Source organism: Oncorhynchus kisutch, linkage group LG13 (genome assembly GCF_002021735.2).
Source record: "Oncorhynchus kisutch isolate 150728-3 linkage group LG13, Okis_V2, whole genome shotgun sequence".
Taxonomy (NCBI): Eukaryota; Metazoa; Chordata; class Actinopteri; order Salmoniformes; family Salmonidae; genus Oncorhynchus; species Oncorhynchus kisutch.
The window spans coordinates 35,204,057-35,224,237 of NC_034186.2; the positions used below are offsets into that span (position 1 = coordinate 35,204,057).

Here is a 20,181-nt window from a genome sequence, read left to right on the forward strand (position 1 = left end):
TTACGAACTCATTCTGTTCGCTGCACCACCACCCCACCCCCAGTTATGACAATGTCCTGTAGTAGCCTCTCATACAGTGGGCCAATAGGCTACACATGCCAAGCTCACTATTTTGTTTATCAAATTGTGGATCACAGCTCACATTAGAAAAACAATGTATGGGAATTAGTGGATGCCATATCCATCCCGCATTTCCTAATGAATGGTTATCACTCCTTGCTAGTGTTCACCTGTCAGTCACTTAGTCACTTTCCAAGGAATTCAGAATAATTAATGCGTTTACATTTGAGGAAGTCAGCCTGTAATTTCTTGCTCTCTGTTGCATCAGTTCAAATAAACCAGACCCTGATTCAAAATAATGTAATGCAGAAATGTACAGAATATCCAGTTGAATTTGAAGCCTGGTTATACCGTAGGCATAGTGTAAGGCCAGTACATGAGTACTGTGGGGATCTGTTTGGGTATGTGTTATTCAGCTACTGGGTTATTCAGTGTGAGTTCTGCGTTAACCAAGTTTCTGAACAACTACAGATCTCCACAGTGTGGGTTATTCAGCTACTATACTGGCACCACCCAATCACAGGATATGTGAAAACATTTTGGTACAATCTTGGTGAGCCCAGAATTAAAATCTTGCATAATTTGGTCAGATACATAGTCTGTCCACAAGAGAATCATGTGGGTACAATGTTGTTGGAAATTGAATTGAAGTACTAAAGTCTCTTTCAACAGAGTTGCACACAAGACTAAGATTCAAGTACTGGTGTGTGTATGTGCACAATGACTTTCATTAATTGTCAACATTTTTAATATATATTTTTTTACAAAATATAACAATTATAATTACAAACCAATATAAACAGAAGCAGTATGATATAAATGCTAAAAAACAAACAAAAGGCAGTGTTTCTACTCCCCTTCCTGTCCCGATAGTCAACGTCCAGAACCTCCTGTAAACGGTTGAACAAAAACATACCGATCTAGAACAGCTTAGGTCAGAGCAGGGAGTAGAGGGAAAACCCCACCTATAAAAATAGAAAATGGGGAATAAATAAAGAAATTGAGTTTTCCTGCCGTCGGGACAGAGAGCACAGGGGAAAGATTCTCTCCCCCTGAGCAGGGGGAACGAAGCAGGCAGGCTCTCTTCAGACTAGGCGATAGCCAAGGTCCTCTAGTGGCAGAATACAGTACAGCATCAATGAAACCTGGGGTCTGTTCAGGAGGGTGCAACGGTATGGAATAAGCAAGCGCGTTAGCTCTGTATATCACATTCTCCATCTGCAACGTTCATAAGGCTTCACCCTTCTGAACACACCCCTTTTGGTTCTTTGTCAATGACTGTTATCCACAAGGTCGGATGGGTGGTTCAGGGCAATATTCAAACCTTAAATCACACAAAAACTAGAGTTGAGATACAGGGAAGAAGCCAGAGGCTACAGTACCTGTGTATTCAGTGACTTACCTACAGTAGCATGTACAATAATGCGCAAAACACAGGCTAATGTGCCTACCGTGGTTGTCAGGCAATTGTGGGAGTTTGGTACTGTACAAGACCTTTAAATGTCAACATATACTGGAAAGAGAGAACACAAGGACTCCCATCACAAACTCAGGTTCCTTATTGTAAACCTGCCAATGAATACCTGAACTGGGAACAAAGACCAATAAAATAAAAACATTGTGACAATCTCAAAAGCATAGTTTCATGGTATTCCTATACAGATCTTCCCTCTTAAACGTACTGTATACAAAACCAGTTTCAGTTTCAGTTTCAGTTGTAGATGTTCAAGAGAGGTGGAAGCTCTCACAGTGAACCAGGGAGGCAGATCCTACCTAAGAGGTCCACAGTCAGATTGGTGATAAGTCATACAAGTGCAGATTGAACCCTGCTTCTAAAAACAGCCTTATCAGAACTGATAGAGAATGAGAACATCTCGTGGACATCTGCTATAATACAGCATGATGGATTCCAGGTCATGCGGTCTGTCTGCTGCTCACTGTTCCCAGTAAAAGTTGGGAAATCAGTGAGGGAGGTTAAATCACAGTCTCTAGTTCTGCTCTGAATGAGGCCACTGCAACAAACATCAGGCTAACTGTTTTGGCCTTGGAGCCATCAACGAGCCCAACAGCTTTTCCAGTCCCAACATTATATCTAAGAATTCTCTCAGAACGTCTCCGTAGAACTACTGCCCTTCCAGAATAGACAGGTAGGTAAGCCATTGTGCTTGTGAGCAGTGGGAGTCCCCTAGTAAACACTGATACAGGTAGGCCTATCTCCCGGGCAAAAAGACAGTTTCTCTCCTGGGGAGCTTCACACCATCACATGGGTGAGCTCTGGTCCAAGTTAGCTTCAACTGGAAGTACTTAGAAGTACAAACAACCCAGGCATTATTGGAATGTTTTCCAGAGTAAAGACACCCTTCTTCCTCCCCTCACTTGGTGAGAGAGCCGGAGTGCTGGACGGGAGGGGGGCACAGGGCCGAGGGACACAGGTAACTGCTGATGGCCCCAAAGTCAGAAGTGACGGAGGAGGATGGGGCAATGGCAGGCAAGGGTGGGGGCTGGGGGACGGATGGCAGGGAGAAGTCCACCTTCAGCCTCTGAGAGGCCCCACCCTCTGGCCCCATGGACAGGCCGTCCGGAAGGAAGGGCCCCAGCTGCAGCTGGTAGAAGCCAGAACCCAGGAGATGAGGCTCTGCTGGGGAGGATGTGGGGCTGCCGCTGGGCCGGGGGAAGGGGTGGAGCTGGGCAGGGGGAGAGGTGGGACAGCGGACCGGGCTAGGACAGTTCAGAGAGGGCTCCTGCTGCAGGTCCTTCAGAGAGGGGAGTGGAGATAAGTCGGTGAACAGCTGCTCCCTCTGTGGGCTTGGACTGGGACAAGGAGCACCACACAGCTCCAACACCTCCATCTGCAATTCAGCATCTAGACAAGGAGAGAAGAATTACAAAGAGGGACTTGAACAAGCACTACCACAATGGTAACTGACCGAGTCATCACTGGCATTGACATTGGGCATGGTTCCCTTTTTTTCTCCTTAATGTTACAATCAGCTCTACACAAAATCTTAGTTTCAGACAAGGTACAATTTAACAAGGCAGGTAAACATGGTAAGATAATTAGAACATAATTATAAAAATTATGTAAATAAACTACTCATCAATCATTTTAGGTTACAATTCAGAAAGTATTGAGAGGAAGCCAATACAACATTTCTAAAATGCTACGCCTCCAAAAAAAGCCCTGAGATTTGATTATAGTTTAGTATTTTATATTTCATACCTTCAACTTCCTGGCCTGAGAATCATAATGCTCTCAAAAGTCTTTTGGAAAAGACCCTCTAGTTCTGACCACATGAAACTTGACCTCATGAAAACCTGACCTCATATCAAGCACTCCAGTGGGGTTAGTATAAGCTAGGTAGGGTTAGTGAAGCTTGTCCCCAGACCTCCCTCACTCCATCCCTCTATCTGTCTGTCTTTACCTGGTGGCCCTGCCTGATTAGAATCTTTACCTGGTGGCCCTGCCTGCTTAGAATCTTTACCTGGTGGCCCTGCCTGATTAGAGTCTTTACCTGGTGGCCCTGTCTGGTTAGAGTCTTTACCTTGAGGCCCTGTCTGGTTAGAGTCTTTACCTGGTGGCCCTGCCTGATTATAGTCTTTACCTGGTGGCCCTGTCTGGTTAGAGTCTTTACCTGGCGGCCCTGCCTGATTAGAGTCTTGCCTGATTAGAGTCTTTACCTGGTGGCCCTGTCTGGTTAGAATCTTTACCTGGTGGCCCTGCCTGATTAGAGTGGCCTGTGTGTAGTGAGCTCAGGGCTTTAAGAGAAAGCGGGGCGTTCGTCTGCGACGGGGTCGGCCCTCCTCCTCTGCACCGCCATGTCAACACACAGGTAGAAACACCACAAACACACACAAAGCAATGGGAAAACAGACACATAAAACAATACATAAAGGTGCTTTAAATCATATGTTAATAAACACAACCAATCAAACAGACAAATAATATAGTAAAGAAAATAAATAATAAGACTCATGTAATAAGACAGAGACAGGTGGATATGGGGTGATTTGGCATGACATATCTCTGAAATCGTACAGCTTGTGGGTGGATTCCTGCGACTTCAGAGGCAAGGGCATACAACTATCACTTATGGTTCTAGCTAACTCTTATGACCTCAGTCCTTCAAACAAGCTGTAGTGTTTGTGGTCTGTCGGTCTCAGTAAAATGATCTGGGGCGGGAATCAGGGCCAGGGCTGAGGTATAGGACTGGGGCTGGGACTAAGGCTGGGACTAAGGCTGGGACTAAGGCTGGGACTAAGGCTAGGGACCAGGGGTTACCTTGCTTGTCCAGGTCCGTGACTGGTGGGGGTGAGTGGGGCTCAATCTGGGAGCACCCCTCCATCTCCCCAACCTCTCCATCCTGCTCTCCATCCTCCCTGGAAGACAACACAGTAGGAAACTTGTGTAAACAGTCCCAACTGCACATGAACTTGTCCAAGAAGAACATTCATTTCCACTTTGAGTTTCAAACTCCCAGCATGATATCAGCTAAACATAATACAAATCTCTGGTCTGAAAACAATGACAATCGGGAGGTTATATTGTTTACTTGTCTCTACACCTGTTGTTTACATGCAGCTTTCCTGTTCTGATAAAGATGATCCTGTCACATTCCCATCATGGTAAACATATGTCTGCTGTGTCCACATTTCCTTTTCCGACACCATATTTAAATAATATATTCTGAGAACAATGTCATGCCAAGAAGAAGATCATAACAACCAACATGATGGGGGCATGTGCTAATTTAGCCGGCATTTAAATGCAGCTTGAGTGTCAAGTCTAGAAAGCAGGGATATAAACTGGTGAGGGCCCAAAAAGGTGACACATTTTCTTTTTTGCACTGAAACATGCAAAAAAATCCCTGCCAAGGGGAAATGCAGGTTTTAACTAAGTAAACAAAGAATATGATCTACATGATCAGTCTCTGTGTGTAAAATAAAAAGTTGTTAATGTGAACCTGAAAAAAATGTAAAGGAAGCATTCCAATGATATGTGTTTCCTAGACTTTACTGCAAATGATACTCAAGTCTTAAGAGAAAAAATAGAAAAAGAAAAAATAATAATATTGCAGTTAGCCATGACAGCCTTTATAATAGAATGCTTGTGACCACACACACATCTAAATATTGCACTTGGGGGAAAAAATATCTTAACCTCTTTGCGCACGGACCCCGGTAGCAGGATGAAATTCGACAACAATAGTCAAATAGTCATATTAAACATTCATGAAAATACAAGTGTCTCACATGTTTCGAAAGCCTAGAATCTTGCTAATCCAACTGCGTTGTCAGATATTAAAAATGATTTACTGCGAAAGAATACGATGCGATTATCTGAGGATAGAGCCCCATAAAAAACAACTATTTCAACCAGCACAGGCGTAACAAAAATCACAATTTTTTAAACATTTTTTAAAATAAAATGTTTGTTTACCTTTGACGACCTTCCTCGGTTTGCAATCCCAATGCTCATTGTTACACAATGAGTGGTTTTTTGTTTGATCAAATCCATTTTTATGGCCTAACTCGAATTTTTTTTTGAACCACCTGTGTTGTGAATTCCGTCTCATTCCATTTTCAACAACACATTCGAGGTAAATACACACACAGAACGTGACTTTTCCAGTCATGTTTGGTTTCATTGCAATCAACTGGTTTGTTTGTAACACAACCAAACCTGATGGGTCATTTCGTGGGACGTATTGACTGAAAGAAACCGATTTGAAGACAACAAGTAATGACATCATTGTGCACCAATGATTTGCCCGCTGTTTCGTTGATTGACTGTATTTTAACCCAATGACCACTGATCGTCTTGAAATCTAGCTGGGTAGATAGCCAATGAGCTGAGGTAAACGGCTATATGTAATGTTTATGTGTTGGAAGACCAATCCATGTAGTAAACTCCGGCGTAAAGAGGTTAATTCGCCATTGACGATTCATACCGGAAGGAGCAACGCATGTTGCACACAGCATTGTTTTGGTAATGCGCATATTCAGCTGTTTATATATCAATCAGTATGGCGACTAAGTCAGGAAACGCTAAATCTAAGTCTAGATATACAGATGTACACACAATTTTAGAAGAAATTGATCGAGGACGATTCATTTAGCGATTCCCAAATGGAGGAATATGTTTTGAACGGAAAGGACATTGTTTTGGACTGGTAAGTTCTTCTCATGCTAATGCCGTTGTTTGAAATTAATAATATAAAATATTATTTGTAAAATGAAATAGCCTATTTGAGGCTGTTGAGGGGAGGGCAGGCCCACAACAATGGCCAAAGTGAAATGGAGACAGTAGATACAGCTGGTCTGTTGTAATATAATAAAGACAGTAGATCTAGCTGGTCTGTCATAATATAATAGAGACAGTAGATCTAGCTGGAATGTCATAATATAAATGAGACAGTAGATCTAGCAGGTCTATAATAATATATTCAACCTTATGTTCCCTGTACTCTATATATATCTGTTTATTATACCTCTTGATACAGGGCTCATATGTGAAACTATTCTAACTGAACATTTTCTTTCACAGTGACACTGACTACGAATGGGAGCCCCCAGTGCCAAGGTGTCCATCTGCCGCTGTCATATTCTCCTACATTCAATTCACATTTACACAAACTTCAGAGTGTTTTCTTTCAAATGGTACCAAGAATATGCATATCCTTGGTTCTGTGCCTGAGCTCCAGGCAGTTAGATTTGGGTATGTCTTCAGGCAGAAATGGAAAAAAGTAGGGGTAGCTCTATTAAGTAGAAATAGAATGAAACAAACAGGCATTCTATTATTGCTCTATTCTAGTGGTCACTATAGTAGACATCGATCAATTGCACAAGGCTACATGTGTGCAAAAATAACGTTCACTGAGTAAAAAATGTAATAATCCCCCCTCACTCACACACAAGTGTTACTGTCAAGTTCAACACAACAAAAGCAATATATTTGGGCTACACTGCACATCATTACATTGTACATCTTCTGCCTGTGGACATCGGTTCTACAATGTGCCAGCAGAGCATGATAAATACCCTTTGTTGGCATAATTGACCTCTTTCAGGCAGAGAGTACACCTGGCATACTCCTTTTTATCCACTGTATTGAACACATGAGAAAGAGGGAAGTGTGTGGTGTTCCTTTCACCTCTATAGTGGCATCCAGTTTAAGCCAGGCCCAGCTCCACAAGCAACACCTCATTTTCCCCTAATTCTCTCATTCTGAAAATTAACCACATAACTTACTGTAGAGGGAAAACATTACTTCACAGATAGTAGTTAGTTTGTTAGCTAGTTAACGTTAACATTTCACACAGATTGCCAGGGTCCAGTAAGTAACTAACGCGTTATAACTTGAGGAACGGCAAGGAGTCGTATATCGTTAACGTTACCAGTTATTACTATAGCGAATTGGTTAGGTTACTAACGTAACCTGATGTTATAACGTTAGCTGTCTGACTTTTTTAGCCAGCTAATTTTCACACCATAAACTAAATTATTTGACCTAATGTTGGCTAATGTTGCTCAACATTTCTCTGGAAAGCTATAACGGATAATTCGATCCAGCTAGCAAAATACTTAACAATGCTAACAATACTTGTTCCACCACACTTTCTCCCTCACCTCAAACTTTCCAAATGACAGTTTCCGGTTAGAGCTCATGAAGTAGGCTTCTCACATACCTCTTTGTTATAGTTCAGGGGACCCACCGCTGTAAATGAACAGTCAAACTGCCTTCCACGCCTCTTTCCAGAGCGCACGCTGACGCTGCAACTAGCACATTGGTCGTATGTTCTCTCTTCAGTCGCGTCCTGCATTCTGTTGTTATGTGAACACCTCGGATACAGCCAGTACTGCTCCAAACGCTCATCACTCGTTCGCATACAGCCAGTAGTCATCCAAAGCCTCCCCCCACCCCTCGCCCAAACTTTCCTCGACGGATCTACACGAATCACTTGGGTCACCTATTTTGGATTCAAAACGGAGAATTCTGCTGAAAAGGGACTAGTTTGCATCCCTGAAAAGGGTCATTGAGATAGACCGTCTCATATCTGCAGTGCTACTTACATGTTCCCTGACTGCAGACTGTACTTCTTGCGACCCAGCTTGGTGGTCTGCTGGGTAAAGTACTCATGGCGGTCCGACTTCTTCCACATGTAGTAATACTCCACACACTCCCCCACCGACCGTGTGCGTACCTGACATGTAAACACACTGTGGTTTACTGTTTGCTGCAGTATGGAGATCAGTGAGTTTCCTGTCTGATCAATGCAGACAAGCAGGTTTGTACAGGTGCGCCTGTACAGGTTATGATGAAGCAGCTGTCAACATTTGCATTTAAGGGGTAATGTATGATACCAGTCAATGTCATGACTGAAAAACAGAGAATTCCAGCTTTGTAGCAAATCAGGTTCTCCCCAAACCTGACGATGGAAGTTTCGGTTCTTGCTCACCTTATTGGCCTGAATGAGGTGGAAGTTCTTCCCATGAACTCGATAGCCATGTTCAAAGTTTCGACACTCTTCCTCGCTCCAGGCACACAGCTCCTCTACACAGAAGACAACAGCAGTTAGGTGGGAATATACCCTAAAAACAGACTTTAATTATTTGTAACTCATACTACAGCCCTATTACAGTAACTCACCATGTGAAGATGATAACTGTAAATCCATTCACCCCATAAGCACCCCATAAGCGCCACAAAGTTTGAATGCAATGATTTCCATTATCTACAGTGCCTTGCGAAAGTATTCGGCCCCCTTGAACTTTTGGGACACAATCATGAAGTGGAACGACATTTATTGGATATTTCAAACTTTTTTAACAAATCAAAAACTGAAAAATTGGGCGTGCAAAATTATTCAGCCCCCTTAAGTTAATACTTTGTAGCGCCACCTTTTGCGCTGTAAGCCGCTTGGGGTATGTCTCTATCAGTTTTGCACATCGAGAGACTGAAATTTTTTCCCATTCCTCCTTGCAAAACAGCTCGAGCTCAGTGAGGTTGGATGGAGAACATTTGTGAACAGCAGTTTTCAGTTCTTTCCACAGATTCTCGATTGGATTCAGGTCTGGACTTTGACTTGGCCATTCTAATTCCTGGATATGTTTATTTTTGAACCATTCCATTGTAGATTTTGCTTTATGTTTTGGATCATTGTCTTGTTGGAAGACAAATCTCCGTCCCAGTCTCAGGTCTTTTGCAGACTCCATCAGGTTTTCTTCCAGAATGGTCCTGTATTTGGCTCCATCCATCTTCCCATCAATTTTAACCATCTTTCCTGTCCCTGCTGAAGAAAAGCAGGCCCAAACCATGATGCTGCCACCACCATGTTTGACAGTGGGGATGGTGTGTTCAGGGTGATGAGCTGTGTTGCTTTTACACCAAACATAACGTTTTGCATTGTTGCCAAAAAGTTCAATTTTGGTTTCATCTGACCAGAGCACCTTCTTCCACATGTTTGGTGTGTCTCCCAGGTGGCTTGTGGCAAACTTTAAACGACACTTTTTATGGATATCTTTAAGAAATGGCTTTCTTCTTGCCACTCTTCCATAAAGGCCAGATTTGTGCAATATACGACTGATTGTTGTCCTATGGACAGAGTCTCCCACCTCAGCTGTAGATCTCTGCAGTTCATCCAGAGTGATCATGGGCCTCTTGGCTGCATCTCTGATCAGTCTTCTCCTTGTATAAGCTGAAAGTTTAGAGGGACGGCCAGGTCTTGGTAGATTTGCAGTGGTCTGATACTCCTTCCATTTCAATATTATCGCTTGCACAGTGCTCCTTGGGATGTTTAAATCTTGGGAAATATTTTTGTATCCAAATCCGGCTTTAAACTTCTTCACAACAGTATCTCGGACCTGCCTGGTGTGTTCCTTGTTCTTTATGATGCTCTCTGCGCTTTTAACGGACCTCTGAGACTATCACAGTGCAGGTGCATTTATACGGAGACTTGATTACACACAGGTGGATTGTATTTATCATCATTATCATTTAGGTCAACATTGGATCATTCAGAGATCCTCACTGAACTTATGGAGAGAGTTTGCTGCACTGAAAGTGCAGCCTACACTGGAGCGGACACAATTGGCTACATTTTCACCTACACTCCCAGCTTGGATGTGCACAACTGGAAATGCAGGATCAAAAACATTTTATAGCCTTAGTCAAGATGGCAGACCATGGCCCATATTCAAAAAGGGTTTCAGGGTAGGACTGCTGATACGAATAAGATATAAGACTCTTGTGAGCCCCGAGGTTTAGCCTAAATATTTGACCTAGGCCATTATATAGAATGAGTGTGTTTTCAAGTTGTTGGTAACATGGGTTCATGTTAGGTCTATCAAATAATTGCATTTCCAAGGGAAAGCAGAGGAAGTTCCAAAGATAGCAAAGACGTTCCATGATCCCACAAGAAATTTGGGACAACTTTTTTAAATGCTCTGAAATTGAAAATACTAGTAGCATCCAGAGACTAAACAGCTGGAGGGCATTAACAACACATTTTTGATTTACAGGGGTGGTTATTGAGTTGAAGGATCTTAATTCAAGTCAATACAATTTTGTTTTTGGGGGAACAACCACCACCACCCCACCCACCACCCCTGGTTGGTACCTCAAAGGCAACATTGTATTGAGTTGAATTAATCATTCGCTTCCACTAGTGAGTTATTATTGATATAAGTTCATAGAGTTGTTGTTACTAGTAAGGTATTGCAAGAAGATGCCAATGCATACTAGGCAGAAGTAGTAAATGTGTAGTGAAAGGTCTTACCGCTGAATACTTTCACATTAAAGCGCAGTCTTCTCAGTGCCTCCTCTGCATTGAAGCTGCATTTCACCAGCTCATACAGAGCCTGAGGGAAAGAGACAAAAGGGGAAACAGTTGTGACTGAAATCTGTGACGTCGACCACAATGTGAAGTTACTCAACATTCAAACAAAGTTCATTGGCCAACAAATGTATACTGGACAAAAATATAAACGCAACATGTAAAGTGTTGGTCCCATGTTTCATGAGCTAAAATAAAAGATCACAGAACTGTTTCATACAGACAAAAAGCTTATTTCTCCAAAATGTTGTGCTCAAATTGGTTTACATCCCTGTTAAGTGAGCATTTCTCCTTTGCCAAGATATGCCACACCTGTCAGGTGGATGGATTATCAAGAAGCTGAATAAACAGCATGATCATTACACAGGTGCACCTTGTCCTGAGGACAATAAAAAGCCACTCTAAAATTTGCAGTTTTGTCACACAACACAATGCCACAGATGTTTAAAGTTTTGAGGGAGCGTGCAATTGGCATGCTGACTGCAGGTATGTCCACCAGAGCTGTTGCCAGAAAATGTAATGTTAATTTCTCTACCATAAGCCACCTTCAATGTTGTTTTACCTCCACAGCCGGCTTTTTCACCTGCGGGATCATTCGAGACCAGCCACCCAGACAGCTGATGAAACTTAGGAGTATTCTGTCTGTAATAAAGGCTTTTGGCAGGGAAATATTATTCTGATTGGCTGGGCCTGGGAGGGCATAGGCCCACCCACTTGGGAGCCAGGCCCGCCCGTGTCAGCGCCCCTGCCCAGTCATGTGAAATCTATAGATTAGGGCCTAATGAATTTATTTCAATTGACTGACTTCCTTACGAACTGTAACTCGGTAAAATCATTGAAATTCTTGCATGTTGCGTTCATATTTTTGCTCAGTATAGCTCTAACCCCACTAAGTCCCACTCTGTTCCTGCTTTAGTCCCCAACCCGCTACAGTACCTGATCATTGTCTTTGATTATTTCGCCAGTGATAAGGGTGTCTTTAGCGCCCTCCTGGCCTCCCCATCTCTGGGCACTCAGTAAGAACTCCTCTACAGCATGGCCTGACAGCATGTCTGGGGTCCACAGGAGCTGGTCCTCATTCTCATAGACTGAGAGCAGGAGATGGAGAGACACACAGGTATAAATAAGGATGTTTGTGAGACGGAGGTGAATTAAAAAGTGTCAACACACTAATCCAAAATATGCACTGATTCTGAAAGGGGAAATTTGGGGTTACCTCTCTCCTGGTCTGAGTATAGGCTGAGAGTAGGGATTTTGGCTTGGTACATTGAGCCCACCATGATGTCCTGGTAAAAGAACAACCACAGTTTAAGTCACACAGAAAACAGGTTTTTATATTTACCTAAAGAGTAATTGTAGGGGATTTGAGCGCTGTTCAGTAGTCCCCAGTGTCTCACCTTGCGTCCATCATTGGAGGGAATGGAGGTGTCGTCATCATTGTCTGAGTCTTCTTCTGAAGTGCTGACTAAGGTGCCTTTATCTCCACTTGCTAGGGAATGGGCTGGAGAATAAAAATGGGAACATTTGTTACACCACTATATAGTGGTGGAAAAAGTACACAAATGTCATACTTGAGTAAAAGTAAATACACCTTAATAGAAAATGATTCAAGTAAAAGTGAGTCACTCAGTGAAATACTACTTGAGTAAATGTCGAAAAGTATTTGGTTTAAAACATACTTAAGTACCAAAAGTAAAAGTATAAATCACTTCAAATTCCTTATATTAAGCAAACCAGGCAGCACCATTTTCTTGTGTTTTTCATTTTCTGATAGCCAGGGGCACACTCCAACATAATTTACAAACAAAGCATGTGTGTTTAGTGAGTCAGCCAGATCAGAGGCAGTAGGGATGACCAAGGATGTTATCTTGATAAATGTGTGAATTTAACCATTTTCCTCACCTACTAATCATTCAAAATGTGACAAGTACTCTTGGGTGTCAGGAAAAAAAGTACATAATTTTCTTTAGGAATGTAGTGAAGTAAAAGTAAAAGTAGTCAAAAAAATAAATAGTAAAGTAACGTACAGATACCCAAAAAACTTAAGTAGTACTTTAAAGTATTTGTACTTGAATACTTTACACCACTGCCAATATGTAGCATTCTCATAATACTACCCAATAACACCTTCCCAGTACAACAAATCAGTCTTGCCATAAAAGAGCACTCGGACCATTTAAAAAATATATTGATTGACAGGAAGGGGATTCTCCTGAGTGGTGGGCTGGGTGGGTGGAGGTCTGTTAATGGAAAGTGGTAGCTGTGCTGGGAAGGGAGGAAGTGTGTCATACCCATTATATAGTATGATACTGTATAGGACATCAGTGGTTGTACCTCTTAGGTGGCGGCGGAGGAGGTCGGAGGCATGGGAGGTGACAGAGGGAGTGAGGTCATCAGCTGATGACTCCTCTTCATCTTCTCCTGAGAACAGATCCTTAGCTATCTGGTCCTGGAAGAATGAAACAGTCCATTACTGTCTCAATGGAACAGTCCACTACCTTCTCTTAGCATCACACACAGTAAAGTAAATGGCATTTATGATATATGAAAGCGATTCTGTAATTGTCATGTTTTCTGAGTGTTTATAGATAAGACAGGCCATCAAGAAGCAGTCTTAACTAATTTCTTTACGGACCAAGTCATAATTATCCATTAATCCATGAAAGAATCAATAGACATCATGTCAATGCCAAAACATGTATCATGCAATGCTTTTGAATGTAGGAGTACACAGCTCCACGACAAATACAGTGTACTCTATGCTGGTTTTCCACCTTGCCTTTTAACTATTGATTGACTTCTGCCTGGAAAACCAGGTAGGTGCACCAATAACCAATTAATCAATGAAGTACTAAGAAGAAACAAAAACTGTCTGGACTGTGGAATTCGAGGGTCTCAGCACCCTTGATCTGATGCTTTTCTGGCTCTGTTTTCAGTTATCTGTCTCAGCTATGTCTAGGTATACCCAGGTCTCACCTTGTCCAGTGTCATGTCAGGCAGACTGGCTGACAGCTCATTGGGCTCCCTGTCCTGCTGTAGGAGGGGGTCAGACACTTCGTAGCCATACAGCGCCAGCAGCTCCTCCAGGGGCATCTCACTGCCCTACACAGAGAGAAAGGGGGACAGAGAGAGAGAGAGTGATCGCTCTGGGTCAATGTGAGATTGGGCGATATAATTTGGAATTATGAAATAATTTATCATCTATTACATAGAATAATGTTATTCCCTACTGGTCTGGAGGGGTGCAGTGTGGTCAAGCTTTTGAACCTAGTTGGTTTAGCCTCGGAAAAATACAGGAACCTTCCCGCTAGCCATGATTGACTGAGGTAATAGCTGGGCTGGACATGCCGAGATATGAGTTCGGATTGGTCTGTCATGTAGCAATCTTCTGTCTATAACATGAGATGCTCAGCATGTGTAGGTAATCCTTTATAATGCTGCTTTAAAAAAAAAAAAAAAAATCACAAAGATCTGCAAAAGCGTTGCTAATTTTCAGGAGGACCGAGTTTTGAAATCAGTGGAATGTCTGGTGGAAGCAGAGTATGATAGCTACATGTCGTATGTCGTTTCATTGCAAATATGCAGAGGGAGTCAAAACGAGAACACACTGTTGTATAAAACACCTGTCTCCGGATTACATCTCAAACTAAGGGCAACCATGGCATCCGTGACAGAGAGGGAAAATCGTTGAACCATGTAAGAGAGTCTAGCTAGCTACATTTTAAGATATTCTGCATTTCTAATTTGTCAGAAAGTTGTTTTCATTGTTAGGTGAAGCGCACTGTTAGCTAGCTAGCTAACGTTACGTGTATGATCTGTGTAGTAATATTATTTGAATGTCAGAGCCATTTGCATTGCAAGTTATAGCCTAATGTTAGCTAGCTAGCTAACATTGAACCTAGTTGGTTAGTTTTAGCTACCTGCAGATTCATGCAGGGTTGTAACATTATGAATAGGGATTATGGATAATTGTTTAGCTAGCTAGCTACATGTCTTAACAAAAGACTCCACTATGCAAGTAACCATTTCACTGTACCGTTTACACCTTCTGTATCCTGTGCATGTGACAAATAAACTGAGATTTAATTTAACACTGCTTGTTTACCAGAGACAGTAATGTGAAGAACAACATGACCTGCACCAATGTCAAATTAGGATATAACGTTAGGCCAACGAGACAGTGTTCTAAAGACAGTGTTCTACAGTTCTAAAATTCTCCGGTAGAATGCCCTGCTTTAATTTTGTCAAACTAACAACCATAAGCTATTTTCTGTAAATAGCTTGCTATTAACTTGTAAATATTTATATTGTTGTGAGCTTATTTTTCTGTAATAATGAATACAAATTGTCTAAATTTAAGACATTGTCAGCTATATGGTATGGTCATTATTTAAACTGGCTCTAGCCAGCTAGCTTTACATTAACTATAGCTAGCTAACAAACTAGAAACAAACCAAAATATTGTTTAGAAAGTTGCTTTTAGTTGCCTGATTTGCTAGATTGACATATACTAGATTCATTTTTAAACAGATGGGTTTATTGATGTTAACTTCTTGGTGACAGGGGGCAGTATTTTCATGCCCAAATTAAACTGCCTGCTACTCATCCCCAGAAGATAAGATATGCATATTATTAGTAGATTTGGATAGAAAACACTCTGAAGTTTCTAAAACTGTTTGAATCATGTCTGTGAATATAACAGAACTTATTTAGAAGGCAAAACCCAGAGGACAAACCATTCAGATGTTTTTGTTTTTGAGGTCACTCTCTTTTCAATGGGTTTTCATTGGGAACCAGACTTCTAAGGGACCTTCTTGCAGTTCCTACCGCGTCCACTGGATGTCAACAGTCTTTAGAAATTGGTTGAGGTTTTCCCTTTGTGTAATGAAGAAGTAGCCCTGTTCAGAACGAGGGTCACTTGTAGTGTACTGTTAGATAGAGGCATGACCAGAAAGCTAGCTACAGTTTGTTATCCTCCTGTATTGAACACAGATCATCCCGTCTTCAATTATATGGATTATTTATGTTAAAAAAGACCTAAAGTTGTATTACAAAAGTAGTTTGAAATATTTTGGCAAAGTTTACAGGTAACTTTTGAGATATTTTGTAGTCACGTTGTGCAAGTTGGAACCGGTGTTTTTCTGGATCAAACGCGCCAAATAAATGGACATTTTGGATATATATCGACGGAATTAATCTAACAAAAGGACCATTTGTGATGTTTATAGGACATATTGGAGTGCCAACAAAAGAAGCTCGTCAAAGGTAAGGCAAGAATTATATTTTTATTTCTACGTTTTGTGTCGCGCCTGAAGGGGTGAAATATGCTTCTCTCTCTTTGTTTACTGGGGTGCTATCATCAGATCATTGAAATCTGACATGTTGGCTGGATTCACAACAAGTGTAGCTTTAATTTGCTATCTTGCATGTGTGATTTAATGAAAGTGTGATTTTTATAATAATTTATTAGAATTTGGCATTTTCCCTGGCTTTTGGCCAGGTGGGAAGCTAGCATCCCATATATCCCTGGGAGGTTAACATACACCAGTTATGCTATTTTGGACCACCAGGCTACTGATGCCATGCAGCCTGTCGTTTTTGTGTTTATACTTTTTCACAAGGACAAGTTTAATGTCGGACGACAATAGAATGTTCATGATGTCCCTGCGACAACTGGATACAGACATGTCAATAGATGTAGCATAAACCAGCCTTTAGTCTTGAAATCTTTGGTTGTTTAGTACACTACCATACTCACTCTGTTTAGCACATGGCCTCACATGTGAATCCTTAAAGAGATGGTTTGGGCTAAGGCTTAAGAGGGTGTGAACAATGCTGAATGGGTGTAGACAATGCAGGGCTCTCCAGTAGGTGTACCAAAACATTCAAGGGCCATTTTCTCAAAAGTGGGGTTACAAGTTTATCAACTTTCAAAGCAGAATTACTTTCCCATTGTTCCTCAACTGTAGTGTTTGATATACCATTTTCTAGCTCTGAGTCTTTACTTTTATCCAATGTAAAAAATAAAAAATAAATTCAAATGTTGCTACTTAAGACCGAATCAAGCCGGTTGGTCACATAGGCCTATATAATAAAAAATAAAATAACCTAAATCATAATCATATTGCAGGACATGTCTCTCCTTTTCTGACATGACTGGTTTATTCCCGCTAAACAACAAATATTAGCCATGCATGCTCAAAAGTAAATAGACTGGTAGCCTATTTAAAGTATTTGAAAGTATGTGTAGGCTACAGCATAGTTGTGAGAAAGAAGCACAACATAGCCCATTTAATCTCTGAGCCTACACCAAGGAAACAAAATCATCTATTGATCAGCAAAATATTGAACAATTTGTATTTTGCATAGAAGTGTGGGCTGTAGCATTTACTTTTAAATTGTTTGAAAGGACAATCAATCTTGTAGAATGCGTGGCCAGTGTTTGGCACTCACTATAGGCGGCATGCGTTTTTAGTTTGAAAAAAATCACTGCAAAAGATTAAAACCTTTTTCCCATTTCTCTACAGAAATGTAATAACATTTGCCATTGCGCTTTCTTTTATCATGGCCCAATTCCAACATCTTCAAATCATACAACAAATGAGGGTGCTTTTGTTACCATAAAAGGTGAATGGAGGTTGTTTTCCAGGCGGGTTTGTAAATATAGTTTGGCTCTGATTTATCAATGAAAATATGCATATATGTTGCATGCGACAGTTTGATCAGTTTATTGTGTATGCAAACCCTAGAATCTCCACGTACATCCGAATTTACAGTAGTAAGAATGTTATACACGGTTGATAAATGAAGCCCCGTATGCCAGAGGAGCTGTACTCACAGTGTGGGGGCGTGCTGCCATCTTCATTGGGCGGCACCTAGGCTCTTCTCCAGTTCCACTAGGGCCCTGGACTCCTCCTCCGGCCCCTCATAGCCCTGCCTCAGGATCTCCACTAGGCTGCGTCTGTGATCTCCAGAGCCCATCGAACCAGCTAACACACACACACACACACACACACACAGTTACCATCGTGGAGGATCAAGAGGTGCCTGTTCATCCCATTATAGATCAGCTGACCCTTGGCTTCTTCTGAACCACCCTTTTTCAACTGAAATTGAGAGCTGATGACTGGTTCTACAGTGGACAGCTGGACACACCCACAGACTGAGGAGCAACAGTACAGGTATAATGCCCACAGATATTATGCTTTCTTACTTGTTGAAGCACGTATAAGTCTTTTTCATGTCTTATTATAATGGTATGTCTTAATGTAGCAAATTGTCAATTGTCAACTCGAAATTACTTTTATTTAGTCAGGATCATTATGAGATGATAATAAGACATAAGACCTGTCATACTTGCTTACGACAAGTCCTCAAATGCATTATAGAGCTATAATAAAGCAATAAGGCCCGGGGGGGGGGTGGGTGGGGTGTATTGTCTATATACCACGGCTATGGGCTGTTCTTATGCACAACACAACGCCGAGTTTGGCCATATACCACAAACCCCTGACGTGACTTATTGCTATTATAAACTGGTTACCAATGTAATTAGAGCAGTAAAAATAAATGTTGTATACCATGGCTGTCAGCCAAATCTGCATTCAGGGCTCTAACAACCCAGTTTATAATTAAGCAATAAGGCATGTGGGGGGTATATGGCCAATATACCACAGCTAAGGGCTGTTCTTATGCACAAAGCATCGCAGAGTGCCTGGACACATATTGGCTATATACCAAATACCCCAGAGGTGCCTTAATGCTATTATAAACTGGTTACCAACGTAATTTGAGCAGTAAAAATACATGCTTGGTCATACCTGTGGTATATGGTCTGATATACCATGGTTGTCAGCCAATCAGCATTCAGGGCTCAACCCAATAATGCATAGGCCCAACTGTCATATTAAGTAAAGTGTTACCAGTCTTTCTACTTGCCTTACAGCCACTCATGAATTAAAGAACGGACAAAGTTGATCCAACAGTGGAAACTAATGGTATTACAAAAATGTAACTGTTTGGCCAAAAAGACAATCCATGAAGATAGGACGAGTTGACCTATGACAGTGGTTCTCAAACATCTCCTGGGGGACCTCCAGCCATTCCACCATGTATTTGATCTATTCCAAAGCTAGCACACCTGATTCAACTTGTCAACTAATCATCAAGGCTTTGAGTTGGTCAATCAGGTGAGCTAGTTCAGGGCTACAACAACTTTCAAGAGTTACTTTTGACCTTAAGTAAATAGAGCAGTGGTCTACTTAAAACTCTTGGTCGAATACTTTCACAAACAATACATTAGTGACAGCCTGGTAGCCCTACGTTTACAGCCACTTTGTAAAGCTTGGTCCACTCCACTTTAGGACGCGTTGACCAGGGCCAGGGCGCTTTCCTGTAACTTGGTGCTGAACGTTCCTTCCTCTGACACACGAATGACCCGAGAGAGGAAATAGTTCTAGAGGTTGCGTTTTCACCCGAAAAGACACCAAGAAAGTATCTGAAATAAGTCGGACTTCTCTCAAAGTTTGTAGTCAAAATGCCTTGCTATAACGGAGCACACCTGGACCACTTCTTCAGCACCACCGTCTAGCCGGTCTCCCATTGTTTTCTATAGCGCACGATCTGGCAAATTGGGAATGGCTTTTTAACGCGAAGAACGCGGAGAGGCGAGACGGACAAAATTCCCCCATTTTACTTCGTTAGTTATCAACCCATGGCTAGCTAACTCACAACCCTGCGTAACCCGTTGATACGATTGCCAACATCGATATCTGCCGTCTAGGATTACAGAGGCTCTCAAATGCGGAGCTGTTTCAAAATCATTAGTCCTCATGTTCCTCCCCAAGCCTTTTTGCTCACTTACCTCCGCCATTCCGTTTCTGCGCAGGCTGAGGAATGCCCGGATGTTGTAGAGCTATGGCTCTAGTCTAGCCTATGTACAGCCAGCCGCTGAGCCTCAGCAACAGCAGCCCTATTTTATTGCTGCAACATTTCAGCAACCGCGATGACAGTCAACTACATGAAAAAATAAAGAAATGAGACAGTACCCCGTGTACTATTCACACAGACGTCTGGTATTGTTACAAGCGTTCATAAACTTGACATCCCTCTTGCTGAAAATAACGAACAAAGCACAATGATTGCAGTTCAGATGTTTGTAAAGTAGTCCTTTGAAATTGATATCACATGTTTGTTCACCTATGACCCTGAATAGCCAATGTAGCCAATCTGATTATCATGGGCTATATTTTCCCAATAAATGAATTGACAGTCATCTAGTTTAGTAAAG

The 20,181-nt window shown here is 41.7% G+C and overlaps 1 protein-coding gene across 3 annotated transcripts; it reads right to left on the reverse strand.

The window, feature by feature from the left end:
* Positions 1-790: 790 nt before the first annotated feature.
* Positions 791-20,067, reverse strand: LOC109902526 (mesoderm induction early response protein 2-like). 3 transcript variants are annotated; one of them, XM_020498947.2, is made up of 13 exons: positions 19,756-20,053; positions 17,731-17,881; positions 13,869-13,994; positions 13,227-13,341; positions 12,290-12,393; positions 12,109-12,178; positions 11,829-11,980; positions 10,836-10,917; positions 8,517-8,611; positions 8,131-8,261; positions 4,340-4,437; positions 3,769-3,866; positions 791-2,923 (listed from the first exon to the last, which is right to left on the reverse strand). In XM_020498947.2, exons 2-12 carry the CDS (start codon positions 17,755-17,757, stop codon positions 3,811-3,813), a joined length of 1,056 nt encoding a protein of 351 aa, XP_020354536.1. In that variant the 5' UTR covers positions 17,758-17,881; positions 19,756-20,053; the 3' UTR covers positions 791-2,923; positions 3,769-3,810. The 3 variants fall into 3 exon arrangements, with proteins under 3 accessions (XP_020354536.1, XP_031641963.1, XP_031641964.1); XM_031786103.1 differs by lacking the exon at positions 3,769-3,866 and having other exon boundaries at positions 19,756-20,067; XM_031786104.1 differs by lacking the exons at positions 3,769-3,866; positions 19,756-20,053 and adding an exon at positions 19,215-19,720.
* Between the last annotated feature and the right edge of the window lie 114 nt (positions 20,068-20,181).